The sequence below is a fragment of the Wasmannia auropunctata genome, unplaced genomic scaffold (genome assembly GCF_000956235.1).
Source record: "Wasmannia auropunctata unplaced genomic scaffold, wasmannia.A_1.0 LD336025.1, whole genome shotgun sequence".
NCBI lineage: Eukaryota > Metazoa > Arthropoda > Insecta > Hymenoptera > Formicidae > Wasmannia > Wasmannia auropunctata.
Genome location: NW_012026865.1, coordinates 305,465 through 332,090, shown reverse-complemented (window position 1 = coordinate 332,090; position 26,626 = coordinate 305,465). Strand labels below are relative to the sequence as shown.

The 26,626-nt window shown below is 36.4% G+C and overlaps 1 protein-coding gene across 1 annotated transcript in view; it reads right to left on the bottom strand.

Annotated features, from left to right (window-relative positions):
- LOC105452919 overlaps positions 1 to 26,626 on the bottom strand; it is a 257,036-nt gene that overhangs the window by 96,975 nt on the left and 133,435 nt on the right. Inside the window, exons 5-7 of the mRNA XM_011694476.1 lie at positions 13,521 to 13,615; positions 13,347 to 13,451; positions 4,942 to 5,122 (exon numbers count right to left, since the gene is read on the bottom strand). Of these exons, the coding sequence (XP_011692778.1) occupies positions 4,942 to 5,122; positions 13,347 to 13,451; positions 13,521 to 13,615 (381 nt within the window). The remainder of the gene's footprint in view (positions 1 to 4,941; positions 5,123 to 13,346; positions 13,452 to 13,520; positions 13,616 to 26,626) is intronic.

The following is a 26,626-nucleotide window of genomic DNA, read 5'->3' as shown; positions in this document are numbered from 1 at the left end:
GTTTATTACCACATCAATATATCTCACGTCATACATATACACGAATTTGTAGGATACAAATGTATTTTTATTTAGGCTTCTAAATTTGATTTTAACGATTCACCTATATTCATTACTTTATTGTACATCTGGCTCTGCCTTCATTTTGAGCATATAATCTGCCTAACTTTTTCACGAAGTAAACGTTTTGGTAAATTGATAGTATTAGTCGCCATGTTGAGGTTAAAATGGATAACGAAATCTGTAATTTCTTAATTTTTTCCTGTTTTTGGTACAAAACACACCAGAGCCAGATGCATTAGCATGTGTGTTTTAATCGTGGAAAAGGAAATTTTATTCTATGCGATTAATACGAAGTATTTTGTATCCAACAAAAATGGTATTTTTGTCGATAAAACAGACGGCTTTAGCATCCTCTTAAGGCGATGCTGGAAGGTCGGAAAAATTTGCACGAGGTCGATAAAGCAGACTCTTCAGTGTCAGTAGTATCTCTAAATGAAGTAAATGAACTTCTTACAATATCTTCTGGTCTCTGCACTCAAATACGTGAATGTCCTTATCTAACTTATTGAAGTGCCATCTCTTGGAAAATCCGGCACTTACTGCCAGACGCAATTTTTGCTGTCTTTACCTTAGCTGAGCGTACGAATTATCATAAATTGCAGTTGTAACGATATCTTTTTTTCTACGCTTTCAATCGTAGCTCAAAAGATCTTGTATTATTCGTTTCTGTAATCCGAAGGGGGCGAGCTATTTATTTTGTACATATGAGCTACAGAACTTTTATACCAATGAAATGTTTACGTCAGGTGACAGCTGTACGATCCGAAAAAAGATAATTTTTTAATTTTTTATCGTTTTTACTACAAATTCATAGCTCGCCCCCTTACATTTTATGTCTATTTCAATCCTATAAAAGCGATTTCAATTCCGTTCAGTATTTTCGAAGTTATCGTTACAACTACAATGTGTCGGTAATTCCGACTTTTCAGCATCGCCTTATCTCATTATAAGGTACCATTTGGCACACAGTCCAGTCCCAAAAAATCGACGGTTCAAGAAAACGGGCGAAAAAAATCACCTTTTTTTGGGATCACTCTTTCTCCACGCAATTGTTTTTAATATCACTCAATTCTAATTTTAATTGTCAACGATCGCCAGCGAGAACCGGTGCACTTTATCGACGCAGTCCAGTGGAAAACAGAAAAAGATTGGCCACGTTTACGCTCACGAGGAAACAAATAATTGGATAATCTTCAAAAAACTTCAGACGGTTCTCCAGATACGAAGTGAACCGAACAAGCGGACCAACTCCTGATGAGATCAAGACTCAATAGTTTTCCAAAGGAACAAGCCGGCAAAATGCAAGCACGACGGCGGCGTGGGCGGTGTCGTCGTCGTCGTTGTCGTTCCCAATACATCTCGTCCTCGTCGAGAAAGAGAATGCAATCGGAGTTTACGCGAAAGTAGTACGAATACGGGAAGTGGGAGTTTAACTTCTGACCGTCCGGGAGCGAGCCGGAGAGTGTTCTATAGTCTTCCAGTCTTGTTTGAGGTAACAAACGGACGGAGTTGGCGAGGAGGAGCGCGGCGATAACCAGAGGATTCCCGGGGCGAAACGGCACCTGTTCCGTGGATGAAATGAAGTTACGCCCGGGGACTATAAAGCCGAAGATGCGAAAAAGTTGCGACAGGTCGTCGCGCGACAGATAAAAAAAGCGCGGTCTCGCCGCCCACCTTATTACGGAGACGGAAGTCCGTCCTCGGCCTTGAAACGCGTTGAAACGCCCGCAGAAGGGAACCCGCACAGGTACGGGAGGGCCTCGGGCGGAAATTTAAATAGACGCGGGGTCTTCCACAGGTCTTCAAGACCGACGAGACCGAGTAACTCCATGAGTTATCGTTGCCCGTGGTACGTGAACGAAATTATTTACAGCGTTCGTTGAATTTTTCGACGAGGAACGGCACGCGTGGTATTCCGTGCACGATTTCGCTCTTCTAAATGTATTGCGAATCTGTAAAAGTGTAATTTGTAAATTTCAAACGTCATGTAAAAGTGGCGCCGTTTGGCTCGCGAAGCTTCAACGCAGATTCTTCGACGAATTTTGAATGGTTCCTTTTTCTTTTTGACAATTTCCGATATTTAGTGCTAACAAGTGTTTCAACAATCTTAGCAATTGCATTCTGAGTTGAGGATTCTCGAGGATTCAATCAAGTTTAGGTAAACCACAAGAAGATTGCATTCGTATATTCAATATCATGTGCAGTCCGGCGAACCTTCTTCAAACTGAGAGGCGCCGGTTTCTGATTTTGCACAAATCAAATTTAAACCTATCGCACGACCGCTTCATTTATTGATTTTCTTATATTATTAGAGAATCACGGTACTTTTTTTTATTATCAACAATATTAATATTAATAATAATAATAATATTATAATTTTGATAAGCAATACTAATATTAATAACACCGTTTAATAAAAAATGATTTGTTTACTTTTTGAGCATAAAAACGAAGGTATTTGTTTCTCGTAATTTTTTGGGTGCTGAATATAATTCTGTCAAATTGCTCTATTACGTTAAAATTTTGAGAAATTCATAGTTAAAGTTGTAAAAAGGGCAATTTTAGTGTATTGTGATATGTTATAATAATATTTGACGTGTTTTATTGCGATTAAAATTAAACGTTAGTATCTTCAGTACTTAAAATGAGTTTGTTGGATCGATTATGGTTAAAAGGTATTTATGTTTAGTGTAGAGTCTATTACATTAGAGTTGTGATTTATTATACAGGGTGTCTCATAATAGATGTATGACCGTTCATGGGTAGGTAGAACGGACTAAACTGAATTGAAAAGTCCTCTACCATTTTGCAAAATTCGCAATCTTAAACGAGACATTAATTTTTGAAGATTGACGAATAAACGCGTATTCATTCGGCCCACCGCTGAATGCAAGTGCGTGGCAAGATAAGTAGATTAAACCAAACAAAAAAGTCCTCTACTATTTTGTAAAATTCGCATTTATTAACGAGATATTAAGTTTATTCATCGATCTTCAAAAATTAATATCTTGTTAACGATTGCGAATTTTGCAAAATGGTAGAGGACTTTTCGATTCAGTTTAGTCCGTTCTACCTACCCATGAACGGTCATACACCTATTATGAGACACCCAGTATACGAACCATTAAGAATTTTCCAAATATTTTTCATTTTTGTTATTCAAACTTAAGTGTTTATATGAAAGTCGTAATTTTGGCAATTTTATATTAATCATAAATATTTTTTTAACCATAATTAATACAAAAAATTTCTTTTAAGGACTGAAAGTTTTCATGACATATTTAATTTTGATTGAAATAAAATTTTTTCAACAGAGTAGAGGTTCATTGTGTTACGTCAAAATATACTAAAATAATTCTTTCTTGCAATTTTACCCGTATATTTCTCAGAATTGCGACGTGATAGAGCAATTTGTTAAAGCAAACATGGTACTCAAAGAGTTACGAGAAACAATTATTTCTCTCTTTGTTCTTTTTTTGTTTAACTACTTAATATTTTCTTATTAGAATTATCATTATTTATCGTAATATTTTCATGTCACTTCTAATATTAATTCAAGATCGCTGTGCGCTTCGACTGGATCAACGCTGTGATCGGTCCATGCGTTTGCCACCCCGGTTTCTCCAACCGCATTAAGTATCTCATTACCGGTTTCCTCGCGCCTGCACGTATCGTTTGCTCTGAGAGTTGTACGAGTCTCTCTCGTTTACCACGCGTCGCGTGCGGTCTTACTTTTACGACGCTCAGGCTATCCGCGACATTAAGTACATCTTGCTGCACTGGTTCCACGTTATCGTTTATCTCACCACGCGTCACCTCGCTTAGAGATATCGAAATTTTATCACCGTTTCTTTATTCTACGTGGATCATATTGTATTGTGAAATTAACTCTACGGCTTACTTGATCCGCCACTCTCTCTATGCTATAATTACACCTTGTATATCCTTTTCAAATGCAGGTTGTGTCACATAAATCGAGAATTAAACAAAATTATGTCTACGTCTAATGACAGACGAGACGTACAGGCAAAGTTTATGAAGATGTTATTTGAGTGAGACTTTTAAGTTAGCAAACGCGGTCGAGATCAGACTCGACTTTATAGGACCGATTTCTTTTCAGCAAATAAATGATGAAACGTATACTGCCCGCCGCAGCTTTTTCAATGAAGGAGTACATCTTTCAACGAGCAACATTTCTATTTGATTTTTATTCAATAAAGAAATCACGATGCATTAAAAATTTCACAACGAGTATTGTACTTGTTCATTTCTAATCAAGAAAATAAACTAAATAAAAAATGAATCAAAAATATCGAATTAGATATACAATTAAGAAATAATTATGTGCTAAAAATATTAAATTTTTAATATGGGTATTCCGAAATTAGCGAATCAAAATATCATAGCAAGAAAGCCTTCGAAAAATTAAGTCAAAAAGTTATTTGCAAATTTTTAATTTCAGCAGTAGTTTTTGAGATATAAGAGTTTAAATTTAGCCAATTATATATAGATTACGCATAAACAAGAACATGTCCGCGAGCGCGTCGTTATTGTTAGTGGTCGTGCACTTCACGCGAGTACTAATCTATAATTGGCTAAATTTAAACCCTTATATCTTAAAAATTATTGCTTAATTAGAATAAAAGTTTACAAATAACTTTTTTACTTAATTTTTCGAAGACTTTCCTGTTATGATATTTTAATTCGTGAATTTCGGGACGCCCTGTATATAATATTTTTAGCACCATATTTTTTATAAAAGTTTTCAAGTAAATAAAATGTTGAAACACACGATTGTAGGTAAAAGTCCGAAAGAAAATACGTCGCACAATTACCGATATAGCCGCGCGCGTACGTGATTGCGTGTCTTATACTTACATCGGCAGAAGAGTCGAGATGATACGTTCGGCTTCTTCCGGGGGCGGCGGGAATTCCTGCGTCGAGACACCCGCGGGATCCTGCGGCTCCGGGCAATCCGGAACCGGGCGTAATGCTACCAGCGCCATTTTCGCCTTCCGACCATTCATACTCATGTAACCGTCGTCCTCAGATTGGTGTCCTGCCGGCATACGTTCCGCGATTACGTTTCGCGCGAATTTTCCGGGGACAGAATAGGAGCAAAAAGAAGGCAGAGGCACGGGTAGGTAAAGAGGAGAGGGACGTCCTTGCGGGACTTTTCCAGAGCGAGGGCGATTTAATCCGTAGAAACTTTCGACTTATTCCAAGCGCGACGTCTCACTTCCCGTTCAAATAGTTTCCGAAATCGGAGGAGGAATTGCATGATTCGTATCCCCGTCGATGTTCGGTAACTTTTTGTTCGCTCGGTGATCCTAGGAAATACACGCTGCCACGATAAAACGTCGCGGGCACTGATCATATATTCCGCGAACTACTAAAAGCACTTCGCGGGAGGCGAGGTAATAGAAATCGATCGCTTCAGTTATTTTTCCTCGTGTAACACCTCGGATATTTTTATCCATCGAAAATGCCCGCGTCAGAAATGTAAAATTATGTTAGGGGCTATCCTACGCTTTTTTCGCGGTGCGCGAATGCTGTCGCGATTAAAAGCGCGGATATATCGCGCGGTTATATACCGTGTGCTTCCCTTTTCCCGCGGGGAGGGTGAAAAATTCTCTGTTAATCACCCCACCATCGTTCGCAGGTGCACCGGCGAGAGATAGAAAGAGTGAGTGAGCGCTGTCGATAGAAATGCCGATTTGAAATTTTCGCGAGCCCGATTCTCTCTCGTTCTCTCTCTTTTTTCCCTGTTCCTCTTTCCTCGCGCGAGAGCGCGGGGATATGTATGCTTTCACGCCGATTTTCCGCGAATTGAATGGCAGGCCGCCAAGTCGGCAGGTTTATATTGTACGTCCGTAGGAACGTTTCAATGGAAATAAAGGAAAAATATGTATTCCAGAACCGGCGGGCGGGGAGGAAATGACGGGCTCTGAGTCGAAGACCCCGCACGTCCGACGATCCGCCATTCGATAGGTCGAGAAACTGCGTTCGACGATAATCTCTTCCTCCGTCTCTCGTTTCTTCTCGCCTTCCTTGCAAAATGCGTTTCCTACAAGCTGTTTACACGCGCTTCACTTCGTACGAAAAGCCTCATGTGATTTTCTCGAGCGTGTAGGTCGGCTTTATAAAATTCTCTACGAATTCCATTAGTTAGAAAATTTGAAAAAAAATTTAAATCGTGCATTCCATGTTAAGGCATTTTTAAACGCAAATTTAAAATGATTTTGTATATTATTTTGCCCCTTTTAATTCATCCTTTCTAGGGTGAGTGCACTACATGTGGATCGTATTAGTTCCGGATAATTTTTTTATTACATTTAAATAATATATAATATTTATTATATTTAAATAATTCTATTTTTTTTCATTAAATGGCAGATATCACAAGATTCTTTAACATTTGTGTTAGCTTTATTAATCGTCAATTGTTTCTTATTTACTAGCAATAACGCTGCACATTTATCGATATCATTCGGTTAAGGAGGTTCGTTAGATCACTTGCGGGGGTAGGTGGCAAGGGGAGTATGCCTATAGATGTGTCTTTGTCGTTGCATTAAACATATATTCCAACACACATACATGTCATAAGACGAAGTAAGCAGCAATATAACCTCGTTAATATTTAAAATGTCAAATAGGTATACTTTCATCACTTTCTTGCTTGTATACAAAAAAATTATATGGTGGATGGAGTTCAAGTTTTGCAAAAACGTAAAAAAAGGTTTGCTCTAACTAATTATTATTTTTTATGTAAATGGAAGCATTTTAAATGTATGTAATTATGTGATATATCAATCATGTAATGCAACTGTCATAAGACAACAGGCTATAAAACTCTAATTTTAGATTTTTTTTTCTTAAAAATCATACGGTTAATTGGTTTGAAATTTTAATATGATATTAGTTTCGTTTTAAAGAATATTTTATATAATTTTTAAACAGATTGAAGTATTTTGATTTTGCTATCAAACTTCCTTAAGTAATAAAATGTCAATATTAAGATGTATCTTTAAAAATTCATTTAAAATTTAATACTATAATAAGGATTGCCTTATGATAGGATAAAAACAAAAATTTTTATTCTTATGATAGGATAAAAACAAAAATTTTTATTCTTATCCTGCAGATAATCCAGAACTAGCGCTTTTACCCTATACATATTTGAACATACAAAATAATTAAAAGAGCTATTTATTTCAAATATTAGACATGAAAAAAATTAAAATACTAAAAAAATAAAGAATTTTTAAAATAAATATTTTATTGCTTACAATTTTCGTTCTTTTACTCTTAATGATCGTACGTAAATAGAATCTCCATAAGCATGAACAAGTTTGAGAACCTAAATAATGAAAAAAATGCTTTAAAACAAAACAAATATTATTAAAAAATCTAAATAAATATCCAAAAATTAAAAAATTTCAAACAGCATTTATAGCTAGCCTTGGGAATTGCGACAGCATTTTATACTAAAAAAATATTACATTCAGCAATAATATAACATTACCATTCGCAAAATACAAACAGAACCTTTGCGAGAAAATATCGACAAAAATTTTCTGAAATCATTAAAAGTCGGATTCATAATAAATAATTTAGTAAAATAATTTTAAATTATTTAAATCGTATTTAAATCATATGTATATTTAAAAAATAATTAATTTATAATTAGTATATTAATTAACAAATTAATAAATTAGTAACAATTCAAGCTGACAAGTAAATGTAAATTTTAGATTAAATTTAGCTTAAAGTCTAGAATGAAACTGGGACTCAGACTCATATTCTGCGTTGCATTCCGGCGCAACCTGTATATTTCTCATTGCGCACAGACGGACCCTACAATTACGAGTTCGCCACGCGAGTTTGCCCTGGGTCGTGCACGAGAGAGCGCTGGAAAGTTAAATATCTTAGTCGGCGGAGTGACGAGTTTAAATCACGTAAATCGCGCGGTACTCGCGCGCATGGCGCTCGCGCGTGCACGCACACCCGCATTTGTCGCCCGCGTTGCGCGTCGTCGTCGCGTCGCCGCGTCGCCTCGAACGACTTTTCGCGACAACTCGCGCCGGTATATGGAACTTTGCATTCCTCAAACGCGAGCAGATATCTTTAGAGAGGCGGAAATAGCGTGCGAAGTTCTAGAAAGAGGCGTACTCCAGTTGTCACTGGAAATTTACTATCTTCGCCCGCTGTCGATATAAAGCGGCGCGCTTCCTCCTCCTCCTCGCGCGCACTCGCCACGCTTCTTCTTCTCCTCCACACAAGTGACACAAGCGGATGCTACCTCGGCGAAAATTTGTCGGGAGCCGATCATTTGTCGCAATTCCCAAGGCTAGCTATTTCAACGTAGAGAGGAAAGATTTCGCTCGCGCCGGAGAGCGCGACGTACTTCTTTCACATCGAGAAAATCCGAATTAACATTTAACTTGTGACAGTGCAACGTTAAGCCCGTATCGGAGATTACGAATTTTGAAGATCAAAGAATTGTGACTTAAAGATTAGAATTTGGCTAATCAGACATTTTTAATTTTAATTTTTAATCTATTTTGCTCTAATTGATTGAATTCTTACCTCCAATTTGCAATTTTCAATCTTCAATGATGAAAAAAAACCGTTTGTTATTGCAAAACGATCGATTTTTACTCCAAAATTAAAAAACATTTTTTTTACTTCGGAGTAAAATATAGAATAAAAAAGCGATTTTTAACGATAAAAATATTTTTTAAAAGATCCTAAAAAAATGATATATAAAAATTCATTTTTCTTGGTAATTTTTATCGTTTAATATCTAATATTATAATTTGATATTAATATCTTTTATGATTCATGAATTCCTAGCGACTGAATAAACACAAAAGAGACATATATGTTTGTTCAAACAACATGAGTTTTGAATTCAGTTCCTATTCCCTATTGACAGTGATTTAAGTATATACATGGACATCGTCACATATTATTAGCCATTTTACTACATTTTGATTGTTTATAGCTGTCATTATACACAAATTTTTTGGATAAGTACAAAAACTGAATTCTAAACAATAATATGTCAAATGTTCAAAGAAAATATATGTTCCAGTAAAAGATTTTCAGGGCCGTAAAAAAGTAAAAAAATTAATTTTTATTGGATTTATTTACTCAAAGTTTTTAGTTTTTCCGGTAATTTTTAATCTATCACATAAGCTTTGTCGATTACTCACTGTTATTGCCGTTAAGGGGTAAGGCCACCATGGACGTACAAAATAAAGGCCAATTTTAGGAATCTTTTTCCAAGCGTATACTAAAACCGGTCAAAATTTAATATAAAGTACATTATTAGTTAGGTTCGAAGGTACAAAAAAACGTTATTTTAAAAGTTTTTCACTACTAAAATGGCGGCTCCAGTGTCCGGGTTAGGCGATGCGATTATGTCGAGCCCCCTAAACGGGCGAACCGGTTGCTCCGGCAGATTTGAGTCTGGAACAAAAAACTAAATTTTTTCTTTAAATATATATCATAAACTAATAGACTACGTAGGGATTTTGAAAATACCTTTTTTTTCGAAAAATGGTGAGCATATGAAAAAAAAATTTATTTTTCGACATAAAAATTGCGTAATAAATGTTTTATAAACAAAAAGTTTATAACTTATCGCAAAATCCCTACGTAGTCTACTAGTTTATGATATATATTTAAAGAAAAAATTTAGTTTTTTGTTCCAGACTCAAATCTCGGCCGGAGCAGCCGGTTCGCCCGTTTAGGGGGCTCGACAATCGCTTCGCCGGACACTGGAGCCGCCATTTTGTAGTAAAAAACTTTTAAAATAATGTTTTTTTGTACCTTAGAAGATAACTAATAATGTACTTCATATTAAATTTTGACCGGTTTTAGTATACGCTTGGAAAAAGATTCCTAAAATTGGCCTTTATTTTGTACGTCCAAAGGTGGCCTTACCGCTTAATCAATAGTGAGCGATTTATTGCTGCTGTATACGTTCAATTACAATTTATGTATAAAATATGTAATAACGTGTGAACAAATAAATGCACAATCTTCCATAAATAACATCATAAAGTTAGTTACGCGTACCGCGGTAATGTCAAATAATAACTCACATTCCGCGAGTAACGTAACTGGTAGAATTTCCGCAAATTGCGAAATTGGTATTACGTACAAAATCTGAAATTACGTGCAAGAAATGCAAAGTTCAATACGCGCCAGATGAAAATTTTTTTCGGCTGGTTCACAATTCACGGTGTTTTTCACGCTCTATCCGTTTCGTGACGAATATTCGGATAAAAAAAAGAACCGAAGTAATTCTCACCGTCAGGTCTGTCAGTTTGCTGGCATGTGTACTCGAGAACTCGAGATGATATTGATTTCTGTGGCCAATCAAGGTAGTGGCCAATTCTGCCGAAAATATTCCGACGATACGCGGAGTCGCATGGGAAAAAACAATAAATTCAAAAATTTGCGCAAGAAACATATTTTTTAATGCGATTTTCGAGTGAAAGAGTTTCTGTGTAAAGAGTACAAAGCGCATCGATGAGAAACTATATATTCACTTCGAGAAGTAAATCGACACCAATAATATTTATCTAAATTATATCAAGCTACATTTTTAGCGAATCTTTTATAAAAATTTATGCAACTTGACGTTTTATTTAAAATCTTTGTTTTTGTAATCGTGTGTGTTAACATTATTTCTTATAATTTCAAATTGTTCTGGAGGATTTATCCTAGGATAGAATAATGAATCTCTATTAGAGCTACATTAGCGGCTTACAACCCGTTTTCTATTACAATTGGGATTAGGATTTAGAACCTTATATGTATGATAGCGCCCCAAATCTCGAGGGACGGAGGCGCCTGCGGTTAGCGGTACCGCAGAATTCCGAGACCGTGAGACGCGATGCCTGCGGGCACCCGAAGATACGAACGAAGATGCAAGGATACTCAAACAAAGATGCAAAAGTGATGCCATAAACGTTTAAGGATACAGCCGTCAAGGCTTAACTAGTTTGCCCAGAATTTACTATAAAATGGAAAAAGGAATTGGTCCAAATCTTACGGAATTCCTGCCTTACGGTGTACACAAAAATTTCATATGCCATTTGATAGAGCATCACATATTGAACCAAATGTATCAATGGCGCCAACTTTATACGGGATGGCCAAAAGTTACGGGCCAAGAACACACCAAAATATGTAGGATTAGAACTTTTAAACAATCTTTGTTATTTTGTTAAGAAATAGAAAAGATATATCTATATGAAACGAATAAATTTATTTCTGACAGAATAACACCATTTTCCTTGCGATATCAATAAATTGTCCTTTAACACTACTTTGCAAAAAATCATTTTCAATACTTTCTAATCTCGTCCTTTTTATCACCTCGATTTGTGTTTTTATTATTATTAAGTTGCATTGCATTGAAACAATAATGATGAGCGCCAGAACTGAAAGAAAGTCCGATAATCCCTAAATCGGCGTCTACAATGAGACTTAAGACTTAAGATTTAAGAAAATTGACCAATCAGAGACGATTATTCATCTCACGTGAGAAGAATAATCGATTGTGATTGATCAATTTTCTTAAATATTAAGTCTTAAGTCTCATTGTAGACGCCACTTAAGTGAAAGCAGGCAGCCATTAAGCTTTTTAAGCCTGTGATTACAGATGTCTATACCTTAGATCGTTAATTTGTCGCTTTGACATATAAAAATCTATGTCTGGCGGATATTCCGTTTTAATCATTTTTACCCTGAAAAATGGCGGCTGTAGTATGTGTATTCAGTGTGATTCCCGTAGGTATCATTCCTGTTACTGTTTGGAGTCGCATTAAGCCTTAAGGTGATGCTGGAAGGTTGAAATTACCGACATTTGCATTCTAATGGATAACTCCGAAACGACTGAACGGATTTGAAAACGCTTTTACAGGATTGAAATAGAGATAAAATGTAAGTGCGCGAACTATAAATTTGTAGTAAAAACGAAAAATATTAAAAAATTACCTTTTTTCGGGTCGTACAGTTATCATAACCTGTCACCTGACATAAACATTTCATTGGAACAAAAGTTCTGTAGCTCGTATGTACAAAAAAAGTAGTTCGCGCGCATCGGACTTACTTGCACGAATAATACAAGATCTTTTAAGCTACGATGGGAAGCGTAAAAAAACAATTATCCCTTAGAATGCAATTTGTGTTAATTCATACGCTCAGCTAAGGTAAAGACAGCAAAAATTGCGTGTGGCAGTAAGTGTCGCATTTTGCAAGAGATGGCACTTTAATAAGTTAGATAAGGACATTCCACATGTTTGAGTAAGACAGAAGATATTGTAAGAAGTTCATTTAGAGATACCACTGACACTGAAGAGTCTGCTTTATCGACCTCGTGCAAATTTTTTCGATCTTTCAGCATGAAGGAATAGGGAATAACGAATAAGAATTTCAACCTATTAGAAACCGTGTATTCTACAGTATACAGTTTTTGATAGGTTGAAATTTTTATTCTCTGTTCCCTATTCCTTTTCATTGTGTTTAAGGCTTTAGTAACGGGAAATACATTTACTATACTATATGCACTAACATGACTAACACACTATCGCCGCCATTTTCTTGAGGGTAAAATGGCTGAAATCGGATATCCTGCCGGACACAACTCCTTAGCCACTGTCAGCGTTCTAAGATATACATATACTGTGCAGTAAGTGCGACATATTATCAAAAACATAGTTTTTGATGAATATCTGACTATTGCAACATATTGACACTGAAAGAATTGAAAATCTTCCACGCGTTGTAATATTCCAAATTTTGGTTTGTATTGACGGCCGATGTATTCTGTAATCTTTCTTACGCTTATTGAAGACTTTTTTAACTCTTATATATAGAACTATCAAATGACATGGCTATTCCGCAATTTCTCTGTACGCTCGGAGGTAATTTTGAACCAACTCCTTTTCAAAGATGTTTTCGAGAGTGAAATCCATTGTCGAATTTTAGAAGAATATAAATTCTACTCGTATCAACACGCTCCAATGAAAGACAGTCGTCTTTCTCGTTTTTATATCCAATATCCTTCAGGTGAAAAGAAAAATCAATAATAATACATCAGGGGCAAAAAAAAAGGAATTCAAGTAGCATCCTTCGTGCGAGCGTTAGTTAATCGCGCTCAGTAAACACGGGAAGGATTCGCGAGGCTGTCCCGCGAGGAAATAAGAAACGGGAAGAGACAATAAACGGGGAGCGGAGGAGAGAAAGGGGGAAGGGAAGAGTACCTAAGGACGGACTCTCGTCGTCGGGCGTGAGGCCAATACTCGGTTCCGTGCTGCTGCCGCAATCCCCGATGCCCCCGCCACTTCCGCTCCCGCCACCGCTGCCGCCTCCGCTGCCGCCGCCGCCACCGCCGCCGCCGCCGCCGCCGCCACCACCGCCGTCACCACCGCTGCCACCGCCGCCGCCGCCACCTTCGCCCTCCGCGTCGTGCTCGTCGTACTCTGAGAGCACCTTGTCCAACAGCTCGATCGATCGTTGCACATCGTCACCTCTGGAACAAACGTAACGTTTGATTCTATAGAGATTATAACCGCTCTGTAAACAACGCGGACAATGCTCAATTCCAAAGAAAAATAGAATTTCATTTTGCGATGCCCGCAATTCACTTTCATAAGAGTGAAACCGGGGGGGTCAATCACTAATAAAAAAATGTACAGTGATTGCCAATTATGGCACACTTTATAGCACATTTTATTGCTAGTATTATAATTGTATTGCTTTCGTATTGTCAGTAATATTGCAATCTATTACCTCATGTACTGCCACCTATTGCACAATATTGCCAAGTATTGCTAATATATTGCTATGTATTGATCGAAGTATTGCTCGAGGTATTGCTCGAAGTATTGCTATGTATTGATAACGTATTGCTAGTATTGTATTGTCGCATTACTGGCAATAAATTCTTAAAAAAATGTACACCGATTCTCATAGTGGTTGACTCCTCGAGTGAGATAAACTGGGGAGAGGGGGATTGCCACTTGTCTCTTTCATTCGACAACTGTACAATAGAATAAATAAAACGCAAGTCAATTCACGTATTAAAATTGCACGGAAGTTCCTTCGCGCTATTTTTTAAATTAAATTTACAAAATATTTCTACTCTCCTTCTCTCTTCCTCTCTTTACCTCTTTCATCAGGTCGACATAAATCATCGCTATCGTTGGCGAAGTTACTGTGTCACCTGCTACCCTCTCTTATCTTATTATGGCCAGTACCTACACGCGTCCCACTTTCGTAAACGATAACCGATAAACACCCCGATAATTTTACACTGAGGCGGTGCAAACTATTTTCCAGGAGCAGTTAAAAAGCCCTCTTCTCGCTTCCCCCCTCCCCCCCGGTTTTAATTAAAAAGAGAATATGGGTCACGTTAATCCTCAAATGCGCGCGTCGCGAAACAATCGCGTACCTCTAAATTAAAACAGCAAATACGGGGTGGTCCAGAGTCCCCGTCTTCACGACTTTCATTATAAAATGCATTTTTCACTGCGAGAGTGCATAAAAAAAATTTGCACTTAAAAAAAGATCTAAAATTTTATTTTTATTCTACAATTTGCATGTCTCTTTTCTCACAGTCACATTTAGAAATTTTTCCGTATCCTCCGAAAGATCCTTTAAAAAATATTAATTACACGATATTTCGCGTAAACGTTTCTCAGCGGAAAGGTGTTGCAAACGTTATACTCGTAATTATATTCGCGCGTTCATTTACTTCATTTAATGAAAGAATCTTTCCTCGGCGATTTCGGGATCGGTTTATCGAAGTCACGCGGAGGATGCATCTGGAGATCGAGGATCGACGTGGTGATGATGGTGGTGAAAACGGAACGTACGCGGGAGAGAGCCGCGGCGACCGTTTAGCAAACTTCGTTATGTTCGTTTGGCGGATCCTATTTTATCTGGCACAGTGTATACAGGATGTTCGTGAATTACTCCGTAGAAAATCGATTATCCTGCATGGCACATTAATTGTCCTTACTTAACTCTCGTTTGCCGACAGACCCTTCGCGGTCGAGCGAAAAAAGGGTGTATCTGTCCGATAACAATCTGGAGGAAAGATTTTCTCCTCCCATTAATGCAAAAGAAAAAAATAACATTTACGTAGGAAGCTTGTTTATTAATGTCGTTTGCAATGAATTTTTCAAGTGAAAAACATCGGTGTGTATATAACTTCTCCTACACATAAATATTTATATATTAAATTATAAAGACTACAAGCGCGGCTTTACGCGTATTTCTGAATGTGAGAATTGATTTATGGTTCTCTCGACGAAGAAAAATCTCGAAATCTATTTTTTATACTTATCTATTGTTTACACATATACAAATATATTACTTGTATTTAGGTTGTTCGAAAAATTCATAGGAATTTTTAAAAGAGGACGTTAGCTTGCGAGAAAATTTCACGTTTCATATCAAGTTATGATATCTTGCATATTCTGGGAGATAATGTTTCAACATACCTACATGTTGCAACAACGTGACTTTTTTGTGTGAATTAGTTTGAGTATTGCTTATTCCATGTGATTTTGAAAATGGCTGATGATAAAGTGTACTTGCAGTATCTAACGTTCTTCGGCTTCTGAAAAGGTAAAAATGCTGTTTGCAGCAAAAAGGATTTTTACTCCGTTTACCGAAAGAATGCTGTAGGCAAAAATACTGTATGGAAGTGATTTGCTCGATTCAAGCGTGAAGATTTCAATGTCGAAGACTGGGATCATTTAGATAGACTTTCAACTGTTAATAACGACAAAAGAGTTTGAAAGTTAGTTACTACTCGTAATACTGCGTTTGCGTAGCACTAATAAGTTTTAAATAAAGCGAAATTAGAACTCGATGTTACTTAGCAATGTTGAAATTTCCTAAAGCCAAATTTTACGACAATCAGATTATTTTTTGGACATTTTGCCCATATTGGATCCATCATTTTCAATTTCTTTATTTTTCGAACCTCAGATTCAAATAAAGTATTATCAAATCACCGTATAGGCCAAGTTTTGTGAAAATTGAGCGAGTAATTTACAAAATAAAAGGAGATAATCCCAAAACGGGTCACTTGTCTAGAAAAAGTATTAATATTTAATTGTACACACCGTCATTCATTAAAATATTGGCTACTTATTTGATCATCTTTTACCATCTTGTGCGTAACTTTATTATTCCATTTGCTCCAAATTCATGAGTATACTAATAAATATATTTTATTTAAATATCGAGATGTACAGATATATATGATTGCGGTACCAATTAATTACTTCATCAGCTGCCAACATTAAATAATTAATATACGATTACATAAAAAACGCAAAGTAATAAATAAATAAAACAGGAAATAATATACTCATATCGTCTATCGATAAAAAATTGATGGAACAGTCATGGAACCGGAATGACGATCCGTAACGTTGACTTGATTTGACTCCATGTATTCTATATAAATTTGTCCTCTTCATCTTTGACATATCCATTTATTCGTCTGTAATTAATCCAAGATATTGAGAGATATTGATTTATCTTTGAATTTAGCGAGCCCGAAAACACTTAGAAAATAAGGTCCGTTAGCTTATTACAAAGCTCCCGTCCTCAAAGGCCTTAATAAATCGTCCCAATTTATCCTTAAAATTCCTACGATCTTTTCGAATCTAATAGATAAAGTCGTCGACTATTGGCTAAAGTTGATAAAACGTAAGAGGTGAGAAATTTCGAGGCCCAATCAAGATGCGCCCATCATCAACCCCTATTATCACACGTCTGTATTTGTACACGTGTGACTTATGACGCGTTGTCACCTCGGAGACAGAAGGAAGGTCTACGGTACAGACTGTATATAGACTTTATACTTCAGTTCAAAAGTTCGTCATTATTAGCGTCGCGCATTAATTATTATCTTTCACGGCGAACAAACTGAGGCAACTTGTCGCTCGGAGCTTAGCCGCATCGCACTCTTCCGGGTCACCAGCTACATCGGGACCAGTGGCCCCGATCAGTCCTGATGTCTACGTGCACATCGAGCCGATAACCGAGGATTTAATTAGGCGCGATGCCGTCGGAGGTCAAACGGGGAAGGGAGGCTCTTCCGATCTGGGGGGGAGGAGATGCGAATAGGGGATGGACGAGCGAAGTCGCGAGGCAATTCGAGCACTGACGCAATGCGGTCCTCGGCCGACCGAGCTGTAATCACGATTGTTAATTACTGTGGAAACACGATGTAACGACGATGGCCTACGTTATTTGGAATGTAATGCGCGCAAGAAAGAGGAAGAAGGAGCTCCTCATCCTCGTCAGCGGATTATACTTCGCTTGGCAATGAAAGCGCATAGATGTCACGATATAAGAGAAATCGCTACGAGCAGAAGTTAATTGGTTACGAAGAGAGACGTTGAGATTCACATTTGCCTTAAATTTTAATGAAATTCGAAATATAAAGCGAAGCTAAATAGGAAGATAATTTTAACATAATCATTTTATTCCAAATTTAGCATCTTAAATCACTCGACTTCTCTTAAATTGCTGGAATTGCTGGATTGCTCAAATTTCTAGAAATTTTTTTATTGCGCGCTTAAAGCAGAAATTTTTATATAAGAACTTTTTTTATATAAAAGCAGAATTTCCAGAAAACGATATGACTTTCTTTCAAATTAAATTACGTCTACGTTGATTTTATCCTTCTACATCTTGTGTATTCTACGTTATAGATTTTTTCTTCTGTTATATTTCTTTCTATTGTAATCTCTTTTTTCCCTTTACTATTTTCCTTTTAAATTGCGTGGATCCAGACAGTAATCAAGAGAGGAAATGTTCGTCGCCGGCTGCTGCTCTTAGCTCATTACGCTGGCCTTGAGAATAAAACGCACTGATTTTTCGGGACAAAAGAGACGCGAAGTGAGTACTTTGTGTTCAGGGGTTAATATCCCAGGGAGTAACTCTACCGTATAATAATCGCCATGGTCGCAAATTAATGAGAGAGAGGCGGATGTTACCGATTGATCTTTGCTAGAACGATAGCCTCCTGATGGCTGCGTGCATATTAAAGTTCTATAGAGCCGCTAATTTCGCTTTCGTGAAAGAATACTAGCTGTAATTATCGAAAATTTATGAATATAATTGAAACTAATATATTCTCATCTTATTTCTGAGTTATCCAAAAGTAAAAAAATCTTTCTTACAATATTTTTATATTATATGATTGTTCACGTTCAATGGCTAGAAAATAATTAGACATTTCATTGTCGAAATGTAATTAACAATGTAAGAAGTACGCTAATTCAAAGTGCAACTCATCCTGGCTCTAGAAAAAACTTTATTGACATAGTAAAATCTAGAGGTGTGCAAATCAAGCATTTGCATGGTCAAATCGAATCGAATATGAATCAAATTTTCCCAGATTTACATTACACATTAATTTAAACGTAATAAATATCAAAATTTATGATTTACATTATTTTACGCAATGATTTAAACAAACTGAAGATCTGTTTTTTATTTATATCTCATTACAAAGGATCGTGATCTTACGTGATATTTTAAACTAGAAAATATGTAATTAATAATATGTGTATACACGAATAATTAGAATGTTTTCGGACATTTTATTAATCTACATATATGGATACATTACATACATCAAAAATATTTTTATTTATTAGAGAAAAATAATTGGTCGCGCGGGAGATATAAATGAAGCAAATAAAATAAGCGATCGATTCGAAATTGAACCATTGTTGATTCGAAATTCTTGAACTATTCGATTTTGAATCTTATAGATTCGAAAACGAACTCGAATCGAATCCACTGTGATTCGATTCGATTAGAATTCGAACTATTCGCACTACTTCTCTAGTAAACGTTGACGTGTGTTGTGAATTCCTTCTATTTTCTCTCTAGGTTAAATCGTCCGATCGTCTGGCAATCACATAAGGAAAGCAACAGTCCACAAGATATCTAAAAAGATTCCTGAAAGACGTTTGTAGATTAGGACATCTCTTTGACATCTTTAGACGTCCGTGCCTTACGAACGGCAAAGGGCCTCGACGCTCGCTCGAATAACAAACCGTCGTCGTTTATCTTTCCCGCTCCGCATCGCGCATCACCTCGGCGGAACGCCGGAAAGGTCTGAAGAAAATTCCGTGAAACCTCCTCGGACAAATAACATTGCGTCGACGGCGAGCTCGTTAAACGTCCGTTTTTCAAGTTTGTCCGCCGCGAGACGGACAGCTTCGACCACCGACCGTCGTCGCGTCGACTGGTGAAGCGGGGCTTTAATATGCCGGCCGTACTTTCGAAAGTTTACCCACGCTGCGCAAATCCAAGGGTTGAAATCCATTCCCACTTTCTTTTACCTCGCCCGTATCGTTCCGAGAATCTGGAAAATGTCTCGCCGAGACGACTCACCGTCTCGTCTTTATGCGATTCGTAGTCCAAGGTTATAATTAGATGCAAGAGATGTCCGAGTAGTTCAGAGAAACTCATCATGATGGCGTGAAAAAGAACAAAGTGTAAACACATATTTTCCGTCGTATTTAATTTAATTCTCCGTCTGCAATCTTTTTTGTTTTTTGTGTTTATAAGTTTTTTTTGCTATTCTATGCTTTCCAAAAATCTAAAAAATGCAAAGTTTTAATATCTCTGATAATAGATTTTTTTAACTTAAATGTTAAGATCTTTATTTAATCTGCCCTTTATTTTGGAGATATTTGAGAATGAAAGAGAGAGAGAGAGAGTGAGTGACCCAAAAAACCGTCCGTTTTTTGGGCCCTCGATTTTGAGACTGAACTGAGTGCCAAATGATATCTTATAATGAAACATTAATTATAGGGAAGTCTCAAGTTGAGGTGACAATTGTTATCGAAGCTGGAGGAGGGGATGAAATCAAAGTTCATTATGGAATTATCACAGGTCTGCGAGGTCCAGTATTTTAAGGTTGATCCAGCCGATGAAGGTTGATCGAAGTTTTACGTGACGAAGTTTTACATTAAATGACGCTCGTTTTGGATATAAAAAAAATCGAGTTTTCGCGTAAAGAGACGTAATAAGTGACCTCCCTCCAGCTGTGATAACAATTGTCACCTCAACCTGAAATTTCTCTGTGATTAATATCTCATTATAAGGTACTATTTGGCACACAGTTCAGTCTCAAAATCAAAGGCCCAAAAAAAAAACGGGCAAGAAAACCATTCTTTTTTGGGCCCATTCTTCCGCTTGTGTGGGAAAAGTTTCATCAGACGGATCAATTGACTTTTAGAAGAAACTTGAATCGTCATGTTTATACGTTTTCTGATCGTTAGACGAACGGAACGCAGTAGAAAAGTTCCAAAAACGATAGCGAGTCGAATTATACATTTCCCGATTTTGGAGATTGACCCTCCGCGGAGGAATCATTCAATCGCGTATCTCTTCGCGAACTAAATCGCGGACCCTGATGCGAAATTCGAAGGTCCCCAAGTAGTCTTCAATCATCTTCAATTAAGTCACGAGAATAAGGTAACGTCGAGACGAATTGTTGCCGATCATCGAGCTAGGTCGCGCTGCGGTCAATTGAATATGTAACCGAACTTTATTAAAGTGTTATTATTACACTCTAAATACTGTGCGGTAGGTTCTCCCAAATAACCTGACTCGAGATCGATCCATCAACCGCGTGTACAGCTGAATGTATATAGCCCAACAAAATATTTATTATATTTCTTGCATAGATCGATCTCATAGTCATATTACACGCAGAAAAAGGATTAGCCAATAAAGCTAAAATTATAGCTATGGCAGCTGTGTCGTTAAAATAGGAACAGTTAATGCGTTGCTGCCGAAATTCAATTTATTAGTTATTAAAATGTAGATGCTACAGCAAAAAATATTTGCTACTCAAATCAAATGATATTTAGCCGAATCTACTATGCTATTTTATCTTCGCAATAAAATAATATTTGCAGTATATAACTTATAAACTTAGCTCTTTGCGCTAAATGTGTGAATGACAAGACATCAAGAGATCAGTTAATAAATTTTTTTGTCACAGTGAATGTTTTTTACCTATAATAGCCAGAACTTAGCAATGACACTAAGGCGGTAGCTCTTATAGCTAAGTTTGATTCAGCTATTAAAATTTAGCTACTATTACAAAGTAATTTTTTTGCATGTATATACAGTTGTTATTGTTAAGACAACAAATCTGCGGAAAACATCAACTTTTTTCGAGTGAGGTATTAATATCAATTCGTCGCGCATCATTAATCACTGGTTGCGTCAGTAACCAACAGGTTAAAGGCGAAGAGTCGAAGAAGAAGCCAGTCGTGCCATTTCACGATAGAACATTTTTCAGAGATTTTTGTATTTAAACATATATATAGTGGCGCCATAAATTCTGTTCCTAAGAAAAATAGATTTATTTTAATTAAAATAAAGAGCAGCAGATGTATACTCGTTTTACGAAATAAATTGCAATATAGAAATAATCATAAATTATTAAAAATGCCTACCTTTTGAGTCCACTTCGCAAATTTTTTCAAACAAACAAGCTTTAAACTGTTGTAGCACGTAGAATCTCGACGCTACCTTCACCAAATCGGCCTTCAGAATCTCGATATTTCGATCAGGCATGGAACAAGCCTTTTTTAAATTTTAAATAAAAGGGTTTATTCTAAATCTCATTGAAATATTGAGACTCTAAATATTGATTTGATAAAGTGAGCGTCTCTCTCAATATTTATTAAGGTTTTGCGTGCTGTGAGAGTTTGAAGCCTATTTGAAGAAATTTTGCGAATAATTTTAATAGTTAAAACTATTTTTATTTTTTAATTAATGTTGATTTTAATTCGATAAAAGCGATTGATCAATTCAATATCATACTGTATTTATTTCAGTTATAAAATATATATCTATTTTAAAAACAGAATTTATAGCACTGTGCTTGCGATAATAACATGTAAAAGAATTCAGAAATAATAAAATACGATACACCTTTTTATTTTGTTAGTATTCGAGTATTCACTTATTTGAAAATGTATATTTATATTTATAATTTGTAAGTGTAAAATATATGCAGGTGTAATTTGGGGTCGTTACGAGAAAAAGATATTGACTTTTTGGGACTGCCAATTGTTTTCTACTCGTCAGAAAATTTTCTCCGCCAACCGGCGAGCATGAGCTGACTTGTGCAAGGGAAGCTTTTCCCCCTCGTCACTCCGCGTTGCGAGTTTTCCTTGAAATGTTTCACGGTATTCACCGCGAGTAGTTGGAGCACTTAGGACGGACGTTCGTCGGGCATATTCCTCTCCCCGGAATCGAAATCTTTTCTGAGGATTGGCTGTACAATGCGGCGCGTCCTTAAACCGGGGCTCCACGAGGAGCATCTTTCGGAAGTATACGCGCGCGGCATAGAATCAATACTTTCCTTGAAGACTCCGCGAGTCGGTAAATACCGTATGTGTGAGACGGCCGTGTACATACGTGTGTGTGTGTGTGTGTGTGTGTGCGAGAGTTTGCGCTGGCTCGCGGCTTAAAGGGGGAGAGGACAGTTTCCGAAGCGCGTCGTCGCGAAGCTCTCGGAGGGTGAAAATTTGAATACGACAGTCACTCGAGAGTGACGGCGTTATCCTTCATTCAAGGATTACTCTTAAACTTTTCGGGATCGCGCACGTGCGGTGGCGCTTTCCTTTCCAGTGTCGATGCGGACGAATATGGGAACAACGAGATGCGCGATCGCTTTTCAATTTTCAAATCTAGCTCGTATTCGATCGAAGAACTAATGAATGAACCCCAGATCACTGTCGCACCTTGGACCGTCTCCGATTATTGGTTTCACGGCACTCATCCGTCCCGCGCGATCGTTGGACGCGCGTTTATAGGATCTCTTTTTCTTCCCTTTTTTCCACCGCGCGGACGAGTCGAGAGTCTACGGTGCTCGAGCGTCCTGTGGCTTTCGAGCGGCGGACACTCGACGTCTTCTCTCTTCGCCGTCGTCGTGTCGTAGAGATCGACCGACCGACCGACGCGGAGGTCCGCGTGAAGGCATATCGGTAAGGTGAGAGGCGACCGTGTAATCTATAGCGGCCAGGTGTATCGATTATCTTGTGACCCGATTCCGACTGGATATCGAGTTCCTGGGTTGGCATATAGAATTGCCGCGTCCCACCGCTTGCACGCACTCATACGCGTGCGCCGCGCCGCCAGGTATGGACTGTTCCACGTGCGAGGGTGGAGATCCATCCGGGGAAGTCGCGCCGTTCTCCACGCCGTACTCCCGGATGTACGCGTCCAAAGGATCGCCTGCAGCAGCTTTCGCCAAAAAAACGCTTCTTCGTTATTTCGAGTCATCTAATATTCTAAATAATTTATACGTATCTGTACACGGAAAAAATTGCTATGGATGTTACAACATTTTCTATTCAAATCAATTAAAGTATTCCCAGAAATGGCCGGTAATTGTTGCGCAAAGTTTTTATAACTGTTACAATGTCCTGCTACGTACAAACTGCGCGCTGCTATTTCGTCGGTCTTGAAACACAGTTTTGCAATTCATGGTTTTATTCATCTCGAAGAATTTACTGCAACATTCGATAAATATTACATATATTTACATCAAAATCCCTGTAATATCTCTTGATGCTTACTTAAACATATTGCAAAAAGATTTCCTTGAAAACTTTTTGATTTTTCAGACACTGTCATTCAAATTTCTCTCAACGAAAAGTTATTATATTTTTTAAAAGCAAATTTAAAATAGATTTAAGCAATTATCCGGCTTCCTATGTTTTTCTTCGTCATAATTTGTGAAAAAATTAAGAGTTAAGTACTCGATTTAAATATAAAAATTAGAAAAGTATTGAAAAAAGCGAAGAACTTTTGCAAAATAGATGTTTTATATTGCATAAACTTTTTTATTCGTTTATTTCCAAAAAATTCGAAAAATCTGTCAAATAAACGTAAAGAAATTGCCTGTATTTAAACATCGAAGAGTAAGTCGTTAAAATAAGACAAAACTGTGTTCGTAAATTTCACCATATGCAATTCACTGATTTCTTTTCATTTTCAAAATAAAGTAGTTATATTATATTAAATATACGAAAAGTTTTATTACAAATAGAATAAATAAAAAGAATAAATCTTTTTATTTTATTTTTAATTCAATTTGATTTTTTGCATGAAGCCAGAACATACTTGTAATGAATTTAAATTGACGAGCAATTTTAATATCATTTGATACTAATAAGCATCTACAAGAATCCCCTCCCCTTCAAATCTGTAAAGAACTTATTGCGAATATTCTCTATGTTTGGAAAAGAAATGCATGTAATTTAAGTTATATTGATTTTATATGGCATACATCTGTTAAGGTATGCTCATCAGTATGGTTCTCACAACCGTAGTGCTCAGGATAAATAACATTTAGATATATCTTCATATATGTGGTTGCCTCAACCGAAACATTATTGTTATCTCTCTAATGCGGTCTGCACAACAAATAGTATGTTCGAGAGATATGTATGATATAGTTACACGTCACAACATTGAGACTGAGAGTTCAGTTAACTATATGAGTTACTTCCAAAGTATTTTAGTTCTTATAACCCTTTTGAATTGATGGGCGAAAATTATCACAATTATTATGTTGTGGCAACAATAATTTTTTCCGTGTAGATATAGATGCCGTAGATTGTCTCGAAAATTACTATTGATCTCACGAAGAAGAACAAGAAGAGTTATAGAAAAATGTCTCTGTGGACATATTACAAAATAAGGAGATTTTTGTTGTATACTTAAATGTTTGCTTTATATATCTTATGTTACGATTTTATATAATTTTATTTAATTTTTTTAATTTTTTATATAATTTTATTTTCCTTTTTGGACCCTGCTATTTGAGATGAACTCCTTTCGGAATGCTTAATTTAAACAAGATGTATATTTTAAATATCACTGATAACACCGATGTAATATAAAAATGGCTTTTTTAGAGTAAGAACAAGAGTAACCATTTTTCACCTTTTGAATTTTCTGAGTGTAATTTTAATTGCAAATTTCTCGAAATTGTGACATAATAGAGCAATTTCATAACGAGATCGTATTCAACGGAATAACGTAAAACTGCGAGAAATGATTATTTTTGTCTTCGTATATTTTTTTGTTGAACAGTGTAATCATCGACACATCTCACACACGTTTTGCTGGTAGACTCACTGCTTTCACGAGATCTTCTTGAATGACCAGTTCGTTTAGCATAGATTCGTTTTAAATTGCAGGAGTTACGCACAAATTACTTTTGTTCGTAGATTCATTTTTGCGAAATTTTACTGTAAACTTTTCCCATTACATATCACATTACTCCCCATCATTTCTCATAAAATATCATTTCTTTATTAATGTCATTAAATGTCATTACACGTTCTTGTACATTTATTTCAAACGGTAAAGTATAACAAGAAAAATAAAACTACAAAAGTCATAACGTAAAATTTACAGCAGATGCACGAGCATAATATAAATATTCTTTAATTTAAATTTATTAATATTCTTGTTTTACACAAATATATAATACGTAAGATCATTCAAACCATTTTCCTACAATTCTCCTTATTTCGCGAAACATAGTTACTTTGAAGATATTCTATGTATACGTATATATACATATGCGTGTAATTGTATTATAATATTATATGTATCTTATTTATAATATAATAGAATATTATAATTATATTATAATATTTACATATTTCTTTATAATTATAAATATATGTGACAATTTTAAAGTTAACTGTTATAAAACTGATATAACGGTTGACATAAATATACAGTATCTATACAGTTTGACTTAATCTTTGACTAAAAATAACCTTGATCCTTTCCTGTTATGTTTCAAAGCCAGTTGAATGCAACCGGGAAGCATAGTATTTTCGCACGTTTCTAGAGATACCAATCGTGTCCTTTCAATATTTCATCGAATTCTAAATCTTCTCTCGCGCAAGGTTTTCTGTCGTGCTTACATGTTTTATGTATTTTATCACGAAACTACTATGTGTACAGTTTTTCCTCTGTCTTATTATTATCTTTCTATCTTTTTCCTCTATCTTATTTTTATCTCTCTATCTTATTTATTTATATAATTTAAATAACGAATAGATATGAAAATGTGTAAAATAGAGGAATTGTCAGCGATTATTTTTGCCGTATTTTATAATTTATTATTATTATTCTCGATTAGGATTTTATATAAGGTTTATTACTTTTGCAGGCGCGCGAACGTTTTCCGTAAACGAAGTTTAATTATGTCTGAATGTGTGAACGATCTCGATGGTCGTAATTCATTAAGAACGTCTCGGCGTTTTTAATTGCGCGACTTTCGCGTCGAATCATAAATTCGTTCCGTATTAATTCACGCTACGGAGAAACGTAAATTCTTGCAGCGAAGGCGTGAACGTGACGCCGTTATATTTCGTCATAGATGCATGTTCTCTATCGGGGAGTCGAACCAGTATGCGAGAGTAGATAGGTTTTATCATCAATATGA